Raw genomic sequence first — 19,589 nt, 5'->3', positions numbered from 1 at the left:
CCTCTGCTGCCGCCATGGTTTGTGAGAGAGAAAAAAAAGAGAGGGAGCGAGATAGGTTCTCGGCGGTGAGAGTTAGTTGGGCTTTTGGCCCAGTTATGTGCGCGTGCGGGGCGAGCGACGAAACTCTTTGACGTACTGGTTGTGGGCAGAATAAGGAACACATTCCTCCTTTTTAAGTAGTGTAGAAACGCCACGGAAGCAAAAAAAAAAATAGCGCATCACCAATACAAACTTATGAAGCAGAGTTAGCAACTGCTGTCCCGTATATGCATATGTAATTCAGGCACTAAGTACTTACGATGGACATCCAGTCTAAAAAAATTAACCTAAAACGAATTGTTCCCATAAATGAAGTGAATGAAATTACATGGAGTAGCACCGTATACAAATGTAACAATGAACAAACATTTGTACAGTCAATCTGTATGTCAGTGTAGGCATCTATTTACAAGCAACCTCAAATTCAGTATTGAGCTATATCTGATGCTGTATTGTACCGCCCCAACGAGTGCCATCCAACAGACCCACGATTCACACCTTCAGTGGAGAAGGACACAGAGGGGGTGTCCGCTCTACATGAGGATGTCGCTTCGAGAAGGCCATGCAACAAAATCCAAAGCCTGAAGCAGTAAGTGGATCTAAAAAAACCAGTGCTTCCTTTTAGGCTTGTATTGGCTTGGGACTGCAACGCAACAAGTAATTTCCTCTTAATAAAATATATGGTTAAAGAAGCTAAGGGCATTGGGGTTCTCACCTCGAGCATCATACAGTGAGTTGTAGTGAATTTCGGACCAGAAACTTAGCCAGAGCTCTGAAAAAATATGCAGCGTCAACATGAGACATCACAACCAGTTATTTATTTGTTTGCTTTAATCTATATTTATGCAGTAATGAAAGATAATATATGTATAAGCGTCCGCACAACAGATATTTATTTATTTGCAAAATGCGTGCAACACATCTAGTGAGGGAAATAATATGCTGAAGCAGCAAGTGCAAGTATATAACGAAAAATAGTACCATTTACGACTAGTGTTTTTTTAAGCAAAATATTTGTTGTTCCTTGACACAGGCCAAAACTTTACCTCTCTGCGGAGCCTGATATTGTGGAACAATTTCAACAAAGCAGGTATCTCTGAATGATGTTAGAAGACATATTTTCGCAGCAAACTGCAGAAGCAAAGAGAAACATTAGGTGTCTTGTTTCTCAAGGGGCTCATCTTGTCAAGATGTGAACATCTAGTTCCATATAAGGGTACAAAACTATGGTAGTATATATATATATTCAACTAATGTATAGAACTTCTAGTGCCACACAAGTATAAATATGACATGTAATGCACAAAGAAAGTAATAACACGAGAGATTAAGAGACCATTAAGATTATGGTATAACTAAAATTATATTAAGTAGTTCTGACATTGACAGAATATGTTAGTCTACAATGAAAAACAAATTGGAAAACTGATCGAATAAAACAGGAAGAAAATCTTGCAGCACTAAAGGGAAATGGGTAAAGTTTCAGTCCAGCAGGGACATGACGGAAACATTGGGTGTGAAATAGAATTAACCTTATCAGCAGCTGCTTGTAGTGTGACATGGTCTCCCCACTCACCGGATCTGGAAAATATGAGATTTCAGTGACAGTAATAACTAAGTACAGAATCACAAGAATGAACTGTTTCCATCAAAGTACTCCGCAGCAAAATCAGGCCCACGTAAGTGCGTACTTTTTCATCTTCTTGCAGTAGTGTTTATATTTCATTGGGACATGGCCTTCATACAAGGAGTTACATGCCTTGAGCTGTAGAAGAAATAAAAAAAGGGAGCATTCAAGTCTCTGTAAACAGAATTAACTAGTCTATAGCCTAGCGATGAAAATCCGCTTATCTACAGCTCACATGAAGAAGAAAAAGTAGTAAATCAGACAAAGGGGTATTCATGGAAAAGGTGAAAATGCATGTGTTGAGGCATAGAAGGAAGAAGTGCCAGTGTAGCCATACGAGCAAGTAACATATACTGAACAATGGTATTTCTGATATGCCCAGGTGACCAATATACCTGCTTCACTATTTCTTTACGAACATGCTTGTGATGCTCGGGTGATCGATATAGCTGGTCTGAGAGTGCACGGAACTACAAAACAATAAATAGATGCATCATCAGATGAACATATGGGCAAGAACTTTAAGAGGTAATGTAATTTCATTGAGTTAATAGAATTCTGCTTCAGAAAAAAAACACGAACCTGACAATTGCCATCGCCTGATACCCTCACTTCAAGCAAGCCATATGCATTTAACCTAATAAAAAAACTCTTGAATTAAGAAATACATGAAGAACGATATTATTCAGTGAAACAGGTGGGTAAGTGATTCCAGGTCAGCTTAAGCAGATTCTGGTGTGTGCACCAGAGTACATGCTAAAACTGTTTCAGTACGTAAATATACCATTTATTTGAAACGTAAAAAATAAAAGCAAGATATGATTTAGATGCACAATCCGAACGCTGTGCCAAAGTTTTCCCTATGTCCTCCGGATGTCTTTCATACAGTCCCAAATGTCAGGCTCAGAGCAAAAAATCATGCTTCTAGCTTTTGGGTCAACTTCTATGGACTAATGCAAGAACAAATTTATATGGACTTGTATAGCTACCAACTCTAGAATCTTAATATGTGTCAAAATGTTTACCAAAACACTGATAAGAAAGCATGTAGCCATCCGACATGCATGAAACATTAATACCTCTGGTCCTCTTCCACTGAAGACGATATATGGCAGTACTTTCTATGCTAAAAATGAAGCCTAGCTTTGCAAGAGGCAGAAGTAAAAACTGTACTAGATTAAATCATATATAATTTTTTTATTAAAAGTTACCTATCGTGAAGGCGGTGATGATCCATAGTGGCATCACTATACGTCGGGAAGTACGTGTTGATCCGGGGAACATGCTGCAAATGTGCCAAAGGAAAGGAGTGTCAGATAGAAATTCATCTTTTTAACCAATATCATACCATAGAGTAGAGAAAAACATAAGGGTGCAAAACAAACAAATCAACGGTACTTACTAGGAAAGGAACGGAAAACAGAAATAAATAGAACAGAACAGAACATGCATGCAACAGCTTACAGGAATAGATGTTAAATTTGTAAGACGCTTGGCCATAGCACCATCAAGATTGGCATATTCTTCTTCAAGAAGCATCGCAATCATTTTGTCATCATCGGTCTCACTTCTCTGGCTGCTCGCAGAGGTGGAGCTGGATGAGGCACCTTCATTTGGAAACCTATGCGTCATCTGCAACCTACAGGAAAAAGAAAATGAGGAAAATAGTATTTTACAATAATGTTCACGAAATGTGCTGGTAGAACATAGAAATTCAGATGTCATAGACAACAAAAAATGAAACATATGCAGGGTTGGAAAACGGTAAATGCAATTTATGAGCACTTACGTAGCAAATACAGAATTACAGGAAATATATACAATCTACAAGAATATAAAATCATAAAGCAAGACTTTATTTCGTAAACCAGAGCCTCTAATTATTAGTTTACTGTAAACAGTGCATTTGCTAAAATTATCTTTGTTTATTGAGAATGACGAATAATGAATTGGACAATCATTTGATGTAACGTATCCTTGTTTACAACCCCGTTCTCAGTTGAAGGAAAAGCCACATATCAATAGGTCATATATCTAGGATCCTATGTATGATGTAAGGTGTAAGTACTTGTCCACTTCCACTGAATTGTGCACTTTATAGATCTGCATAATGTGTGCAAGATATTTGATATGTAATGATGTGTAAGTAATAGGGGCATGGATCATGTTGAGATTGAAGCAAGCAAAGTCCTGATTACACGGCAGCGAATTGGGTCGCTATTCTCATGGCCATGGCCATTATCGGGAGAGAGTCTCTCCATCTGAAGAACTGGAACTAACTTCACTGCTAGCTCTTCCAAGTTCCAAGTCCTGAAGCCATCTGCAATTCTGCATTCGTTTCTAGAATCCAAGAGAATTTCTACTGTCGACTAGAAGGGGGCTACAATTAGCCTAATCAGATGACAAAATGGGTCCTGCCTACCTATGGATACTCTCGCCCAGAATCTTGAGGGTTTCTAATTGCAACTAACACAATCAGGCTGTTCAATCACACCGAAAACAAATCGTTGACTCTGCATTTGGGCATTGATTGTGGCCGACTCCCAACCACCGAAAATCTGAGCGAGAAACTGCATAGACTATATATTGTCACCTGGGAGCATGAGTTTGCTCGTGGAACAACTGAACAAGCTACCTCCAGAATCTCCAGAATCAATCTACCTCTAGCCGTTGTGCTGGACGGATTGGCAAGATCCCTAGCAACTCCCCAACCCCGGCAGCCCGCGCTAATCGATCCCGCCCCCCGTAATTTCCTCCAACAACAAGAAAAAAGATCCATTCCGCGGCCGTAGACCATGAACCCGATTCGATTCGAGCTCTCCTCTCCTAGTATCGCACAGAGAAATCCCCAAAGCAAGGTAAGGAAATCAGGGAGCAGCACGGGAGCATACCTGCGGCAGGAGGTCGGGTGTGAATTCGGCGGGGGCGCGAGGGCGGAGGCTTTTGCTTTCCGGTGGGGGCGCGTTTATTTATTTCCGGGGAGAGGGAAGGTGAGGTGGAATGGAAGAAACGGAAAGGGGACGCGGATTGATGAGGGAGACGGCTTCCCCCCTTTTTCGTTCTTGTTGGAGCAAGTAAGTACGAGCTGCGATTTAAAAGGGGACGCCGACGCCGATTCTGGTTTGCTTCAGTTGCGATTCGCTGCCGCGTTTTCTTACGCGTACGGCAGCCTAACTACCCTACCACCCATCAAACACGGGACCCACTGGTCATTCTCCGGCAAAGCTACTTTGTCTGCCTGACAAGTAGGCCACACGCAATGGTCAGCTTGGCCAAGCGCACGTGCAATTCGAAATTGCTTCCACAGGATTTTGACTGTTCCAGTCGCAGCTGATCATGTAAAGGGGAATGGACGGACCTCTGTAAGTTTAAAAATCTGTTTTAACATACCGAAATTTCTGAAAATGTTACTTTAGCAAGTTTGCCAATTTATCTAAACACATTTTAGCCCTCCGGCTTTAAATACTTCTCACAAGTCCAATTTACCTAAACATATTTCAACATGCAATTTACCTAATTTTGCAACAAGTATTTAGCCCCGAAGGAAGTAGTAAACACGAGCCTAGTCATGTTTTTGTTCTCCTAGTTAATGGATGTGGTGCGTCTTGCATCGGCGGAAGACGCGTGGAGTCGTGTGTGGATCTTCTGGATCCGGCCGGTTTCCGTATCTGTTGGTGGGATTTTAAGTTAATTTCTTCCGATCTACGGTTATCATCTTTGGCGACGATCGCTGCTCTGCCGGTCCTTTAGAGTGTTAGCAAGACAACTTTCCGTTTGTCTACTTCAGTAAACTCTACTACGATAAGCTTTGATCGGCTCCGGTGATGAAGAGGCAAGATGGTGGCGCGCCTTTGGCTCGCGTTAGTGTCTGTAGTCGTCGCTAGGTGATCCAAAACATACATGTATTTTTTATTAATTTTAAATTTTGTTGTACTACTATTGATGATTATTAATAGATTGAGTTGGAGACTTTGGATCACATTTTCTTCGAGTGAAAATTAGCCAAGTATATTTGAAGTGCAGTTAAATGTGCGACATACATGCATGGTATATGTCCCTGCGCATTTCCAGAATTTGAGTGACTGGGTTATGGCTGTTCCAGGTAAATTTAAAAGTATTGTTGTTGTGGGTGTTACTGCAGTTATTTGGTCGACTTTTGAAACGCCAGAAATGCAGCTATGTTTGATCATGTCTGCCCACGTACGTAATCCAAATGTAGCCGTGTACATCATTTCTCACTGCATAGAGTCTTGGTCTATGTTGCGGAAAGCAAGCTTGCGCCAGGAACATTGCAATGCGGCGCAGCGCAGCGGCTGGCTGGGCATCGTTCACAAGCAGCAAGAGGGTGTGAAGATAGTTGCAGAAAACAGTCTGTGGAGGAAATAAAGATCTTGGTCCTTGTAATAGTTACTTGGTAGTTTGTCTGTAAATTTCAGTTTGCTGGCTTCTTACTTGGTTTTAGGTTTTGGTTTGTGTATAATGCCTTTTAAGGGCTGTAGTTTGGGGTCCTTAGCTTCAGATGATGTTAATGTTCGGACAAGTTTAGGTGTTGTCTCTCTCAGCGGAGATATAATAGCATAAAACCACTATTTTATAGTTGAAATTTACTAAAGATCACCATTTTACGTTTTTGGAACAAAAATTCACCATATTTTATTAGGTTTTTGGCAAAAAAAAAACACATTAAATGTGAATTGATTAAGAATTGATACCATTTCTGACCCGTGGGGATCGCTGTAGGTGATGACGTGGAAATAACATAATGAACTTGCTGATGTGGACTAATGGCCCACTTGTCAGCCCACGCCGGAAAATAAAAGAATAAAAGATGTTCTCTTCCCTGTCTCGACCATGCCGAAAACCACCAGAACCCCATCGACTCCGCACTCCAGCGAGGTACGTCACCCGCCGCTCGTCTCTCTTTGTTCTGTCTACCCCGAGAATTTTCAGGTTCAGCAGTACGCACGTGGCGGCACAGCGGGCACGGCTAGGCGTGTGGTGTCACGGTGGGCATGGCCAGGCGTGTGGCTGCACAGCGGGCATGGACAGGCATGCGATGACGGACGAGCGGGCACGACCATGCGCATGGGCTGGCATGCGACAATGGGCGGGGCACGATCATGCACGCAGTGGCGGAGCTTGCTAAAATATTTGGGGGCAAACCACAAAACTTATGATATGAAGGGCAAAATGCTAAAAATAAATCTACTACAAGACATGTAAAAAAATTCCATCACTAATTTTCTACAAGCTGGGGGGCGGTGCCCCCCCCTCCCCTGAGTTGTACATAGCTACGCCAGTGCATGCGCGCATGAGTGCGGTGGGCACGAGCATGCCGTTACACTTGGCGGCGTCCATGCGTGAGTGGAGTAGGAGCACGACGTTGTCATTCTACGGTGGTGGTGGTGCCCGCGGGTGACCGGATCAGGAGCGCGGCGTAAAGTGGCGGCCTTTGATAAATTTGGTAGTTTTTTGTTCCACGAACGTAGAGTGGTGATCTTTGGTAAATTTTAATGGTAAAATGGTAGTTTCATGTCATTAACTTCTCTCATCGAGAGTCTAAGAGGGAGGAGAGGTGGTTGTAATAATTGGATGGTCTTTCCATGGTTTTATTTTAAGAAATCGGGGGAGAGAGCCCTTTAATTCGAAAAATGAAGCATGTGGCTACTGGCTAGGGGCGTAAATGGTACGGATAATTTCCGCTCCGAATCCGCATCCTATCTATTTTTGAGGATATGGTTTGCATTTTTAGAAATCCATCGGATATGGATGCGGATGCGGATATTGGTCAAGCGTATATCCGGTGGATAAGGTAGAGGATATGGTATTAATACTATCCGCGGATACGGATTATCCGCAAATGGCGGATTATTCAAGATCCTCAGTGAGGATAATCTGAGAAAAATAGCCAAACCCTTAATATTTAGATAATATAGTTAGTTCATCGGCTAAAATATGTATGCTATTAGCACGCAATTTTCTTTGTTGTACGAACAAGTGTGTATATTTAGCTATAGCATTTAATTACAAACATATTTTTCATAAAAAAGCATACTTCTATTTTTTATGTTTATATTTGCTTAATAATCCGCTTCCAATTCGAGTCCAGTCCGAATTCACTCCATATCCGTAGTTTGATATCTGCATCAATTCGAATCTATCACAAAAATATGGTAAAGACTAAAGAATATGGTAATAGACGATCAATCGGATCCGTTTACGTCCCTACTACTGGCGCCACAAGCAGGGCGCCCGATGCTGATCCCGTCATGGGTTGTATAGCTCGGCGTTCCAGAAGAGTTGGACCCATTCCGTTCGGGAAGGCAGCCGCAATGTTAAACAGCCTGCACGTGCGCTACTTCCCGACCGTATCCCGCAATCTGGATGGGCACACAGCGTGAAGCCACGCCATGCCTAGAGACGAAAAGGACTCCTCCTGCTCTTCAGATTTTTTGAACATATAAAATTGATTGGTTAACCAGTTCACGTATGCTAGCGCACAGCACAGCTCTTCTGTTCCGGTCGTCGGCCTCATGTTTGCAACGCGGAGTTAAACAAGTCAGCGGCGATAAACCAGCCAGTGGACACTCAACAAAGTCAAACTTTGTGCTCCGTACATTGAGTACTAATTTCACGATGGTTGGCTACTTTTATTTTTTCTTCAGTGACAGAATTGATTGGTCTCAGTCTGCCGATCTCTGGTTAAGCCCGAGTTGACGGCGTCCAGTACAGGAGTCGCAGCATGGTAGCAATGATGGAACACGATCATATCTAAAGGCGTCCAAAGTCTAAGTCTTAATAATGGACTTCTTTGTTTACCGATTTTTTTTTTTCAAAATGGGGAATGAAACCCCGGCTTCTGCATCATAATGATGCACACGACCTTTTATTAAAAACATTTACGAGTACAAAGTTTATAACATCTCAGGCATCGCTCAGAGTTGATACAAAAATCAACCAGCGAAAGAAACAAAGTGAAACTGGACTACACATCATTGTAGTCGTCTATTGTGCCGCCAACCAGCCTGGCACAAGATATCCTGAGCGACCATCTGGAGCCGTGTGCATCCAGTAGCCATAGCATCCCGTTGTCCCTTCGGTGACAGAAGAGCCCACAGCTGAACCCAATGTGACACCATATGGATAACCTGCAAGAAATGAAAAGAAAGTTTTTTGTTAAAAATAATATCACTCCTCGCCCTCCATATTGACCAACATGAGGCAGAAACCCCAATATGGATAAAAGCCTTAGAATGTCTATCAACTCTATTTAACCAATTACCAAACATATTCATAATATTGGTTGGAGGTGGAAGATCAAAAGTAAAATTAACCGTGCGCCAAAGTATTTTAGCTAAAGGACAAGTGATAAACAAGTGTTCAATAGTCTCCTGCTCTCCGCAAAAAACACATTTTGTACACCCATTTCATCATCTTTTAGCTAAATTATCTTTAGTAAGCAGCACCTTCTTCTTTGGCTTGATAGTTTTCTTTTCTCATTCTTTCACTCGATACCGCGCTAGTCATATTTTGGTTGTTTTTCCTTCTTATGAGAATACCATCCCGATCTCACGGGATCAGACACACAATAAGAAGCAAGTTGATGAGAATGAAATCAACAATGTAACATGCAATGTAGGATGCTTGCGAGAAACCAGTCATGATATCATTGTCTGATGTAGTGCAAGCAACAAAGAATAGGGACATCTTGAGCAGAAAGTGTCTTTGACACATGTGTACCAATGCTCTCCTCACTTTCAGATTTTTGAAAATTTTAAAATTTCAAGTTTCTAAGTCTCAAAAAGTTATGACGTTAAATATATAGATAGATATACACAGGCAGGGTGTATGGAAAAATTTCCATTAAAAATACTTTGTATTTTGAATAATATAAAAAATACAAATTTTGGACAATAAATGGTAGTAAAATGGTACTCCCTCCGTTCCTTTCTATAATGTCTATAGATTTTTGGCATTTGTTTCAGAATATAAGGTTGTAACTTGACTTTTTCAATTACCCCCTCCCCCGTTCAGCTCCCACACAACATGCATGAGAAAAAATCCATACAAAATTAGAAACAATTAATTGAGATTTCTAATGCATGGTCCAACGATTTCTTAAAATTAGGCAGCAATGTTTTACTTTCCTTAATTGAACTTGGCTGCACATATATGGAGAATCAACAAAATAGATTTGTGGGATTTGTTATGGTAAGTTAGGAAGATATGGATTTCCCAAATTTTACGTTGATCTCAAATCGTTCGGCTAGGGGATCTTGTGTAAAAATACTCTTGCGCTAATTTCCGTACCAAAAAACTATAGGCACTATAGAATGGAACAGAGGGAGTATTACAATAGTGTATCCTTTTGTTAGAAATTTGTTTTTTGTATTTTCCAAAATTTAAAGTATTTTTTACTGGAACTTTTTTGCATACACTTCTCATGAACATATCTATGTACATATTTAACACCATAATTTTTTAAAACATAAAAATGTGAGGTTTTGAATTTTTTAAACAGCTGAAAGTGGAGGGAACACTGGTACCCATATGCACCAAATCCGTGTCCCATCTTGAGTAACATACTTACACATGAAAGTTACCTAAGGTGTTGTGTGTGGGGGTAGGGGCGGGGGATACGACAAGTCGCCTACACTAGACAAAGTATGGTGCATGCCATTTTCTGACCATCCCTTTGAAGCGCGACCTACTCATATGTTAGAAACAACATCGAGCTTAGGTTTTCACCTGGAGAAACTGAGACTCAAAATGACGAGAGAGGTGAAGGAGCTCCTCGACAATGCCTCCAACGAGGAAGCGACGTCCAAGGACATATACATTGTCAGCATAGGCTGAGGTTGATGCAGTGCTTTCGCATGGAGTTCACCATGCCCAGGACGGGACGTTGAAGTATGTCCGCTCATGTCGCCGAATCCATGCCCGCCTTGCAGCTTGTCGTCGACGCAGGAAGCCCACCATGGCACCACACGCCACAGTGCTTCCTACACCGTCCTCCATCCCGGGGTCGCCGCCCCGGCGTCCACACCTGCTGCCCACATGGCCCGAGGCAGGGAAGCACCACCACCACGCACTCGGAGCCGCCTCCCTGGCTTCCGCACGCCGGCGACCCGACCTCCGCCCCCAGCTGAGTCGAACAGGCACCAACGCGGCAGACAAGCTTCGGACCTCCCCACGCGACCTTTGGCAGCAAGTGGCGCCGCCACTGCAGCAGAGGCCAGCGGCGGCGGGGAGGCAACACGGGAGCGTCGACAGTTGTCTATACTATTGAACGTGCTCTTAGGCCGTTTTGTTTCACGTGTGTGTCTACCACTGTGGTCACACACTGAATGAGGAGTGTGTTTTTAGGAATGTATTTTCAAACTTCCGGGCTTCTTCGTGAATGTTTGTCTCTGTAAAATATTGTTTTTTTACTTGCTCTGTAAAATATTGTTGAGCATGAATGAAAAGTTTCTTGGTAGAAAAAGGTATTTCGTCCATCAACGGAAGTTACCTTAGATTTTTAAAATTTAGATATATTTATATTGATACATCTAAATTTAGACGAAACCTAACACAAGTTTACGTGACAGACAGTGCAAGTACTAATCTAAGAAGCCATTCTTTTAGCAATTGGAGGCAAATATGGATGGCCTCGTGGTCGTGGACTTTATTCCTGGTCCACCATGGTTCAGGGTACCAAACGATATACTCGGAAGTAAACGGGATCGGATTGTCAGCCAAGCCGATCGGACGGCTGGCAGGCATGCGACGCGTTCACACTAGACCGTATAGGTTTGGAGTCCTTCCCACCAATACCACCACGCTCCTCCCGCCCCGGCCGCCACCCATTTCAAACCCTCCCGCCGACAGCAAGCCCCGGCGATGGCCACCGGCGACGTCGAAACCGACTCGCCCCTACCCGTTCCGGACGACCTCGATGACAACGGTTTCCCCACCGCAGCCGCCACCACCAGCAGCAGCTTCGCCGACGACTTCTACCGTAGCGGCATCGACTGGTCCTCCCTGCAAGCCCCTCCTCAGCACCCGAGGGAGGCAGCCTCCGGAACGGACGCCAAGGGCGGCGGCTCGCTGGTGCAGAGGAGCCTCTTCCAGGCCTGGGGGATAGAGAAGCCTCCGCGGGAGGAGGCGGCGCCGCTGGTGCAGAGGAGCCTCTTCCAGGCGTGGGGAATCAAGAAGCCGCCGCCGCCGCCGCGGGAGGAGGCGGCGCAGGGGTTCCGTGATAGATCCCGGGTTTCCTCCCCCTCCCCCTCTTCTTCTTCTGGTGCTTTGTCCGGTAAGAAGCGATCATGGGGAGGGTCGGAGGAGAACGGGGCGCCTGCGGCGAGGAAGCCCATCGCTTGCCCCTTCTACAAGAAGATTCCCGGTAAAGGCCGCTCCTGCACTCGGTATTACTATTATGGCTGCGCATTTTGTCTATTGATAAATTTTCACAGTGATGTATCTACTAGTTAATTAGTGTGCTGAATGATGCGTGTATGCTATTGAGAGTGGTACTTATTGAATAACTACGTTTGATCTCACTGAGTAGCTCTTTTCGTGTTTCTCTAAATTGGACGGACCTAGGTACGCCATTCACTGTTGATGCATTTCGATATGGAGCGGCTGAGGGGTGCTCTGCCTATTTTCTCAGCCATTTTCATTATGACCATTATGGTGGCTTAACCAAGAAGTGGTGCCATGGTCCTATCTATTGTACTGCACTCACAGCACGCTTGGTGAAGATGTTACTGGCAATCGATTCTGAGTAAGGCTGCGTTCTTTTTTATTTTTTGATGATGAACCGTCCAATTGTCTAGCAGTGGCAGCAGTAGTACTAACCACCAAGTGCTAAAATTGATATTTGCAGGTATATTTGCCCCCTGGAGCTTGATACCGAGTATGTCATTGAGGGAGTGACTGTTACCTTGTTGGAGGCCAATCATTGCCCTGGTGCAGCTCTAATTCACTACCGTCTTAGGGATGGAAAGACCTATCTCCACACTGGAGATTTTAGGGCATCAAAATCCATGCAATTGCACCCACTCCTCCAGACTGGCCGCATAAATTTGCTTTACCTGGATACGACATATTGCAATCCAAAATACAAGTCAGTTCACAACTGTGAGGTTTAAGCATTTTCTTGTCATGGCAGCTATGCTAACCTGTTTAAAGTATTTTAGGTTCCCACCACAGGAGGATGTCATCGATTTTGTTGTGAGGACAGCTCAAAGATATCTAAAGAAGCAACCAAAAACACTCATTGTTGTCGGGGCATATAGCATTGGGAAAGAGAATGTCTATCTAGCAATTTCTCAAGCTTTAGAGGTACTATATTTATCTGAGATTTCACTATTTTGTCTTTCTGCTGGTGTCTTTCTGGTCAATTACTTTCCTGATGTTGTGCTGTCTGAAGTGGCTATGCGGATCTTCTAGTTCTCAGTTAAGATATTCTGTATATTCTTGAAAGGTACCCATATATACTGATGCATCACGAAGGCGAATTCTTCACTCATTTGGCTGGCCAAATTTGTCCAAAAGGATAAGTTCATGCAATCAAAGTTCACTCCATGTTCTACCCCTTGCATCAGTGCAGCATGAGGTTTCGAGACGAATGTCAGATACATTAATTTCTATGATTTATCTACTAACATTTCTTACCAGAAACTGACTTTTGTTAGAACTTGAAGAAGTACTTGGAGACTCATAACCAAAGATTTCTAGCTGTGCTGGCTTTTCGACCTACAGGTTAATTATCTTGGGGAGATCAACTTTGTGTCCAAACTTTGTAATTGCATGATTTTTAGTACTATTTTCTATTTTTTTATTAGGTTGGACTTTCTCCGAGGCAGCTGGAAAGGAGCTTGACCTAATTAAACCAAGCTCTAAGGGTAGTGTTACAATATACGGTAGGATTTGTTAGAGCTGATAATGTATTTTCCCTTCATGTTTACTTTGTTAATGAGAAGGTGGGTAACCACCAACTTATTTCCGAAAATATATGATATATGATGCTCGGCGTGGACTTAATTTCTGGTAACCACAAACTGAATTTGTTGTCTTCTGATTCAAAAGGTAATTCATATGTCAGATGTTCCATTGATCTAATTTCCATACCCTTGTAGAGTTTTTCCATTGCAGCCAAAGCCAAAATGAGTTGCATCTTCTTAATCAATGAAAATGGCAAATCTTTTGCCTCATTTTTTTTTAAAAAAGAGTTGCACCCTATCTTAGGTTCTACATGGGTTGTGTCCTTTGATGAGCTATCCTACATTTGCTTATTAGAAGATTATTTTGTCTCTTGTCAAGCTGTAAGATGACCAAATTTTTAAACCAAAAGCTGAACCTGTATTGGAAGCATATGTGGTTTCAAATTCAGAGTTAACTGTAACATGGTCATTTTGTATTAGACTCATTCTTGTCCAATTTGTATCAGATGTACATGTTCAGCATTTCCAAACCTGCATATTTATTCTGTCCCTTTATGATTTCCTTTAAAGCAATTTCTTCTTCTTGTAGGTGTACCTTATAGCGAGCACTCAAGTTTCACTGAGCTTGAGGACTTTTTGAAGGTAAATCCCCTGGCTGTTAATCACCGTAGTATTTGCTGTGATGTCTTCTAATTATAGGCTGATGTTTCTCTGCCTAGTTTGTGAAACCACAAAAGGTAATCCCCACTGTTAATGTTGGCAATGCGGCGAATCGAGATAAAATGCAAGCATATTTCCGGGAATGGCTGAAGGGATTGTGATGGATGAAGCATGATCAGTTTCAATAAAAGTGCATGGTATGTGTTGTACGCCTTCCTACATTCACATTCTGACTTAAATGCTTCGTATCTTCATATTTTCCTATAGCGATCTTCTTCAACATATACTAAAGAATGCCTATTTATGTGCTAGTGGCATCATGATGTTACATGAAGAGCAGCCAAGTTCTTCTCTAGAGGATTGCGGCTCTTTTTGCTGAAAAGGGTATGCTTTAAGAGGTGCCACTTTTCCACACATTTTGCAAAGGCATGCAAAGCCATGCAAAGCCTTGCGTCTTCATGTGTTGGTAGAAAGAAAAGTTATTGACAACCCTACAAATGGGTGATCACAACCACACTACAGGTTTGCTTAGCCAGTAGTGGCGCATGAAGCCCGGCCACCTCTGACCTGGCTCACAAGTACAAACAAGCTTTTGCATGTATTGTATTGAACCGCCCAGTTGAAGAAGGCAGTGTTTTGCTGCTTCCAGATCCATCATGCTGTGAGCATTATCATTGGAGAGGCATGCGTGTTTACTGAAAGCAGATTAAAGTTTGTTCTGTTGTTTTCTCATTTGAGAGGCAGCTCTGTTGTTTCTTGTTCATTTGCTGCTCGCTGAAATTGTAAGTTGTAACTGTACAAACTCTACTTATTAATTATTCAACCAAACACGTTGTTCTGCACTCTGCATTCCTGCATCCACAACCGTAATTGTATACAGAATTTATTTCTTATTGAATGTAATACAAGATTTCCTTAAGCCACTCTGGCTGATTCAGTCGAGTTCATCTCAGGTGTCTTCAGAATTTCATGAAATTGTTTCCTAAGTCCTAACCCTATTTCCAGTTACACATAAGGTTCATATTGTAGTACCTGCTATTGAAGTGACTTCAGCTGATAGCATCAGCTGAAGCTTGAGCTCTTGCTGTAAGTGAACTACTTATCTTATGAATCCCAACTGGATTTCACCAGCGCTATATATTGATGAGACTACTGATGATAAGAGTAGATATCTTCCTGGGATTTCGGCTGCTCATCGGAGTAGCTCAATGACGTATTCCCATTGTAGGTGTCATCACTCATCTGGACATTACCATTGCCTCCTAAACCTAGAAAGTCTTGTGTTAGTCCCACGCCTCTAACTCCAAAAATGCTTTCATGTGCATTTTCCTGCATGTGATCCTCATCACCCATGTTAGAACTTCTATTTTCTCTTCTATTTTCTGCCCTTGTGGAGAACGGAGGAAGTCCAATCCAAGGCACTGTATTATTAGGTCCAATGCAGCTACCAGCCCATGGTGAGTTCATGTAAGAGCTGTTGTTGACTTCAGCAGTCTTCTTTATATCACTATTAGCTGTCGAGTTCCCTAGGATTCCAGAAGAGATATGACTCCTAGTGGTAAAGTAATTCGGAAAACCTTTCAGAAGTAATGGAGATGTAGGATCTTCACTGGTCTTTGCTCCCATCTCTGATGCTTTCTGTAGCAGGGCTGTCGCTGACATATATGAACTCATGGACATGTAAGGAGAGTTTGGTTCACTCCCATCTATCGGAATACTAGAATCGTTTGGCAATATCTGGTGGGAGAACAATGAAGTATTCCTTGCCATGAAAGTATAAGGAGATATAGATCTCAGACGTTTATCTGAACTCTGGCTATTTCCAGAGAAGTTTCCAACTGCATCAGTTGGTGAATAGCTTGCAGTAGGTATTGTGTGTGGAAAGATGTCTTGCTGTTGACCATGCAAACTTCCCACCATCGCAGCAAGGCTTTGGTTGATTCTTGAGTTATCTTCAGTTAGTGCATCACAGAAGGCTCGATGTGTGATGAAGCTATCTTTTCTGTAACAATATTGTAACAGAAACAAAGTCAGTTTCCAAATATTGGCATTTCAGATAACACTTATGATTCTTCTCTCTGTCCCGTGGTGCAAATTGTTTGGAGTTGTACAATTCAACTCTACATTGTTATGCTCATGATTCTTGAAGTCCTTAACTTTGACATATAAAAAAATTTACTCCTGACAATCAGTTTGTATCTTTCTTTCAAGTGTGGGAAATTAATGCCTTGATTATTATTTTTCAACAATTTCTGCTATGACACCAAGATTGATGGTGGCTTGTTTTCTGTTTGCAATTGAACTTTTTGTTAGTAAGCATACAATCAGAGGTAGTTGAATATCACATCTGGAGCATTCTTAATCAGCAGTTAGTCCAGTTGAAACTTCTAGTAGCTGTAGTAATAGACAAACTTCAGGCATCTCATTTTTAGCTGCTAGTGTATATTATAGCTCTTTATAGGAAAATACCTCGAGAATATTGTTCCGCAATCACATCGGTACTCCTTGGTGCCACATATCTTTGTGTGAGCTCTCCAGTCTGACTGAACTGCATATTTCTTGGAGCATCTTTCGCACTTCCATTTCTTCTCACCATGCTTCCTCGAGTAGTGTTTCTTTATGCCTGTTAGATCACCCAAAGCACGGCTTGCATCATGATGAGGGCAGGTGATCTCAGGGCAAATATACACCTTTTTCTTGGTCTCAGTGCCGCTTGTCTGTTTGAGCTTCCAGGGTAAGTTGTGACATCTCCGGTGGAGTTGGAGATTCTGGTCTCTCTGGAAACCCTTATGGCAGACTTCACATATATATCTGTTCGTTGCTAATAGTGTCTTTGGTGAGAATGCAACTACTTCTGCATCTGGATCTGCACAATGAACAACATAACGATGTTGGATATTTACAGTTTGTGGTTCCTGTGCACATTCCACTTAATATAAAACCGTTTGCTTGTTTTTGTTTGAACTATTACTGTACGTCTTGAGTGTAATTTTTTTGTTACTGGAATAAATCATGACCGGGTGAGTCTGTAAACCATCGTTAACAACCAAAGTAGCATGTTGCCTGACCGCCAAGATGGCAGCAGCTTCCTTTATGTGTATTCCCTTCTGCATTTCTTGCATTGCACAATGTTGTTCCATATTTGGTAGAACATATATCACCTTGTAGCCTATGTGGATTTCCTTAAATTAAGGATGAACGCTAAATACCAATATGATATATATCTTGTTTAAACCGAATATTCATGCTACAGTAATCTCATAATCTTTCTTTATACCTGAATTTCTGATCAACTAAGTATTATGACAGCGTTTTACCATCTTTATATGAGAACCATGATTCTGATTCCTATTCTATTTTGATGTAGAGTTGAAAATTATATCTGGATTATTGGGCTTAGACCACCTTTAACGCTATCATGTTATTTTTCTTCGTTTGCGGTAGTTGAAAACCGCTAAATCATAGCTAAGATGTTTTACTTGAACTCATGAATACTGAAACAATTTCCTTACCTGGGTTGCCAGGATGACTTCGTCTCTTTTTAGCTGCAGAGTTGATGGGGTTGCCTTTGCTCAGTGCTGCTTCACAGACTGCCGACTTATGCTGCTGCTGGAAGTTGATTTCAGATTCTTCCTCGGATGTGTAAGACATTGTTTGGTAGCTCAGTTTCTGGTGTTCGAATGTGCCAGAGAAGAGAGGAGAATGCTTATTTAAGCATGAGGGTATGGAATCAACCGGATGCTGACAAATAAGAAGGGCTAATTTCTTTTCAATCAACATCAATGACTGTAGCTTTACCATTACCATTAAACTGACAAATTCTGTTCCAATTACTACAGATAATCTCGTTAATTAGCCTAATAGTTTGTGTGAGACCACTGAAACTAGACTAGCACACAGATCTTTTTTATAGTCGAAGGGTAAGTTATCCATGATCTGCATGCTGCTTACACATGATCATTCCCTTTCGTGTCATTTTGATGAATCAAACACAGGAGGATCCTGTGATCATTTGAAAGATATTAAAGTTCATGTCATTTCAGAACATTTGCGGTGATTTTTTTCTGTACAGGCTAGAAGCTGTACGTATTATAAGTACAAACAAGAGAGGACCAAGTGCGTCAGATATCTTACTCTGAAATGTATAAAACTAGTTTGTCGTTGTCGACATGTATCATTTTGTATGTGTATATTATTATCAATGAGACAATGTCACAATCAAAACGAAGGAACTGATGGAAGATTACCAGTAGATTAAGCATAAAGTGCAGGCATGAGACGGTTTCGTCGGTATAAAGGAGAATGCCAAAGGAGAGATCTGGCAGATGTGACAAATGCTGCCCACATTTTTTAGTTGGTGTCTTTCCTATGAATCCTCTCTCATGCAATTGGTGTTTATAAGTACCTGGTGAAATTTTTAATTAGGCTCCCAAAATAAAATAGAAAATTGATGGTTACTGGCTTTGGTATTGTTTGGTAACTTGTCTACCATCACTCACATACCGCACCACTGCCATCTTTGTTGGTTTTATGAACCAATTTCTTGCAGTTGCTGTGTATTAACTATTAAGTTAGACTTTAGAGTGGTGTTTTGGAACATGGGTGCGTATGCTCCCTATATTTTGAAATGCATCTTATGTACATTTTAAATTTTAAAAAAATTGAAACAAAAAATTTGTACGTACATCTTCACGTGCTACGCGCTCAGAAAGTCGTTTCATAAAAAGTCGACTTATCATGTGACGTGTGTAAAAAATATAAAATTTAGTGCTAAAAATAATGCTTTTCACAAGATAAAGTTTCTCCTTTTTACATAGACCATAAAAAATATTGGTTTTTCGTGAAACTTAGTGAATGCACATACATTATGGAGATGTACATGTAGAATTTTTTATCCAAATTTTTTAACATTTCGAAATATGTTTTTTTGGTAGAGGGAGCATACGCACCCGGGAGCCGAATTGAATTTCCGTTTAGACTATATCCTTTCATTAAAATAATCACACGTATTGATATGAAAAAGGAGGTCTTGTAATCCAGAGCCACTGCAAACTTGCTGGTTTTGTAGCTCTGTACAAAACTCTGTAAGGTTTTAGAGTTTTGTATGTTATGTGCATCCATGTTGAAATTTGAAAATAGTTATGGAAGAGAACCAGCATATGTATACTCATGTGGTCATTCTTTTCAATGACAGTGAAGCATGTAGATGTAGCCCTTTGGAAACTACTATCATGGTGTTGTGGTGTGCTCGATACCCTCGGTATGTTACAACTGCAGCATTTGTCATTTGTAACTACCAACCCTGTTCATACTCCAAATATTTTCTTCCCTTTTGT

At 41.6% G+C, this 19,589-nt stretch overlaps 3 protein-coding genes across 4 annotated transcripts; 1 reads left to right on the top strand and 2 right to left on the bottom strand.

Moving 5' to 3' along the window:
* Positions 1 to 321: 321 nt before the first annotated feature.
* LOC127334393 (OVARIAN TUMOR DOMAIN-containing deubiquitinating enzyme 12) lies at positions 322 to 4,738 on the bottom strand. Its single transcript, XM_051360835.2, has 10 exons — positions 4,558 to 4,738; positions 3,131 to 3,305; positions 2,878 to 2,951; positions 2,249 to 2,303; positions 2,062 to 2,136; positions 1,731 to 1,804; positions 1,572 to 1,620; positions 1,086 to 1,170; positions 755 to 811; positions 322 to 682 (listed from the first exon to the last, which is right to left on the bottom strand). Exons 2-10 carry the CDS (start codon positions 3,296 to 3,298, stop codon positions 639 to 641), a joined length of 681 nt encoding a protein of 226 aa, XP_051216795.1. The 5' UTR covers positions 3,299 to 3,305; positions 4,558 to 4,738; the 3' UTR covers positions 322 to 638.
* A 6,737-nt stretch (positions 4,739 to 11,475) lies between these two features.
* On the top strand, positions 11,476 to 15,095 carry LOC127334390 (DNA cross-link repair protein SNM1). Of its 2 annotated transcripts, XR_007872150.2 has the most exons (11): positions 11,476 to 12,050; positions 12,251 to 12,431; positions 12,534 to 12,773; positions 12,847 to 12,991; positions 13,134 to 13,265; positions 13,345 to 13,411; positions 13,495 to 13,572; positions 14,183 to 14,235; positions 14,313 to 14,450; positions 14,566 to 14,637; positions 14,776 to 15,095. XR_007872150.2 is itself a non-coding variant. In XM_051360833.2 (10 exons), exons 1-9 carry the CDS (start codon positions 11,549 to 11,551, stop codon positions 14,412 to 14,414), a joined length of 1,500 nt encoding a protein of 499 aa, XP_051216793.1. In that variant the 5' UTR covers positions 11,476 to 11,548; the 3' UTR covers positions 14,415 to 14,450; positions 14,566 to 15,095. The 2 variants fall into 2 exon arrangements, 1 of the variants encoding a protein (XP_051216793.1); XM_051360833.2 differs by having other exon boundaries at positions 14,566 to 15,095.
* Positions 15,096 to 15,400: 305 nt separating this feature from the next.
* LOC127334392 (zinc finger protein JACKDAW-like) lies at positions 15,401 to 17,904 on the bottom strand. Its single transcript, XM_051360834.2, has 3 exons — positions 17,766 to 17,904; positions 16,723 to 17,119; positions 15,401 to 16,255 (listed from the first exon to the last, which is right to left on the bottom strand). Exons 1-3 carry the CDS (start codon positions 17,902 to 17,904, stop codon positions 15,403 to 15,405), a joined length of 1,389 nt encoding a protein of 462 aa, XP_051216794.1. The 3' UTR covers positions 15,401 to 15,402.
* Positions 17,905 to 19,589: the final 1,685 nt, after the last annotated feature.

Source organism: Lolium perenne, chromosome 2, assembly GCF_019359855.2.
Source record: "Lolium perenne isolate Kyuss_39 chromosome 2, Kyuss_2.0, whole genome shotgun sequence".
Lineage (NCBI taxonomy): Eukaryota > Viridiplantae > Streptophyta > Magnoliopsida > Poales > Poaceae > Lolium > Lolium perenne.
This window is presented reverse-complemented; position numbering and strand designations above follow the sequence as displayed.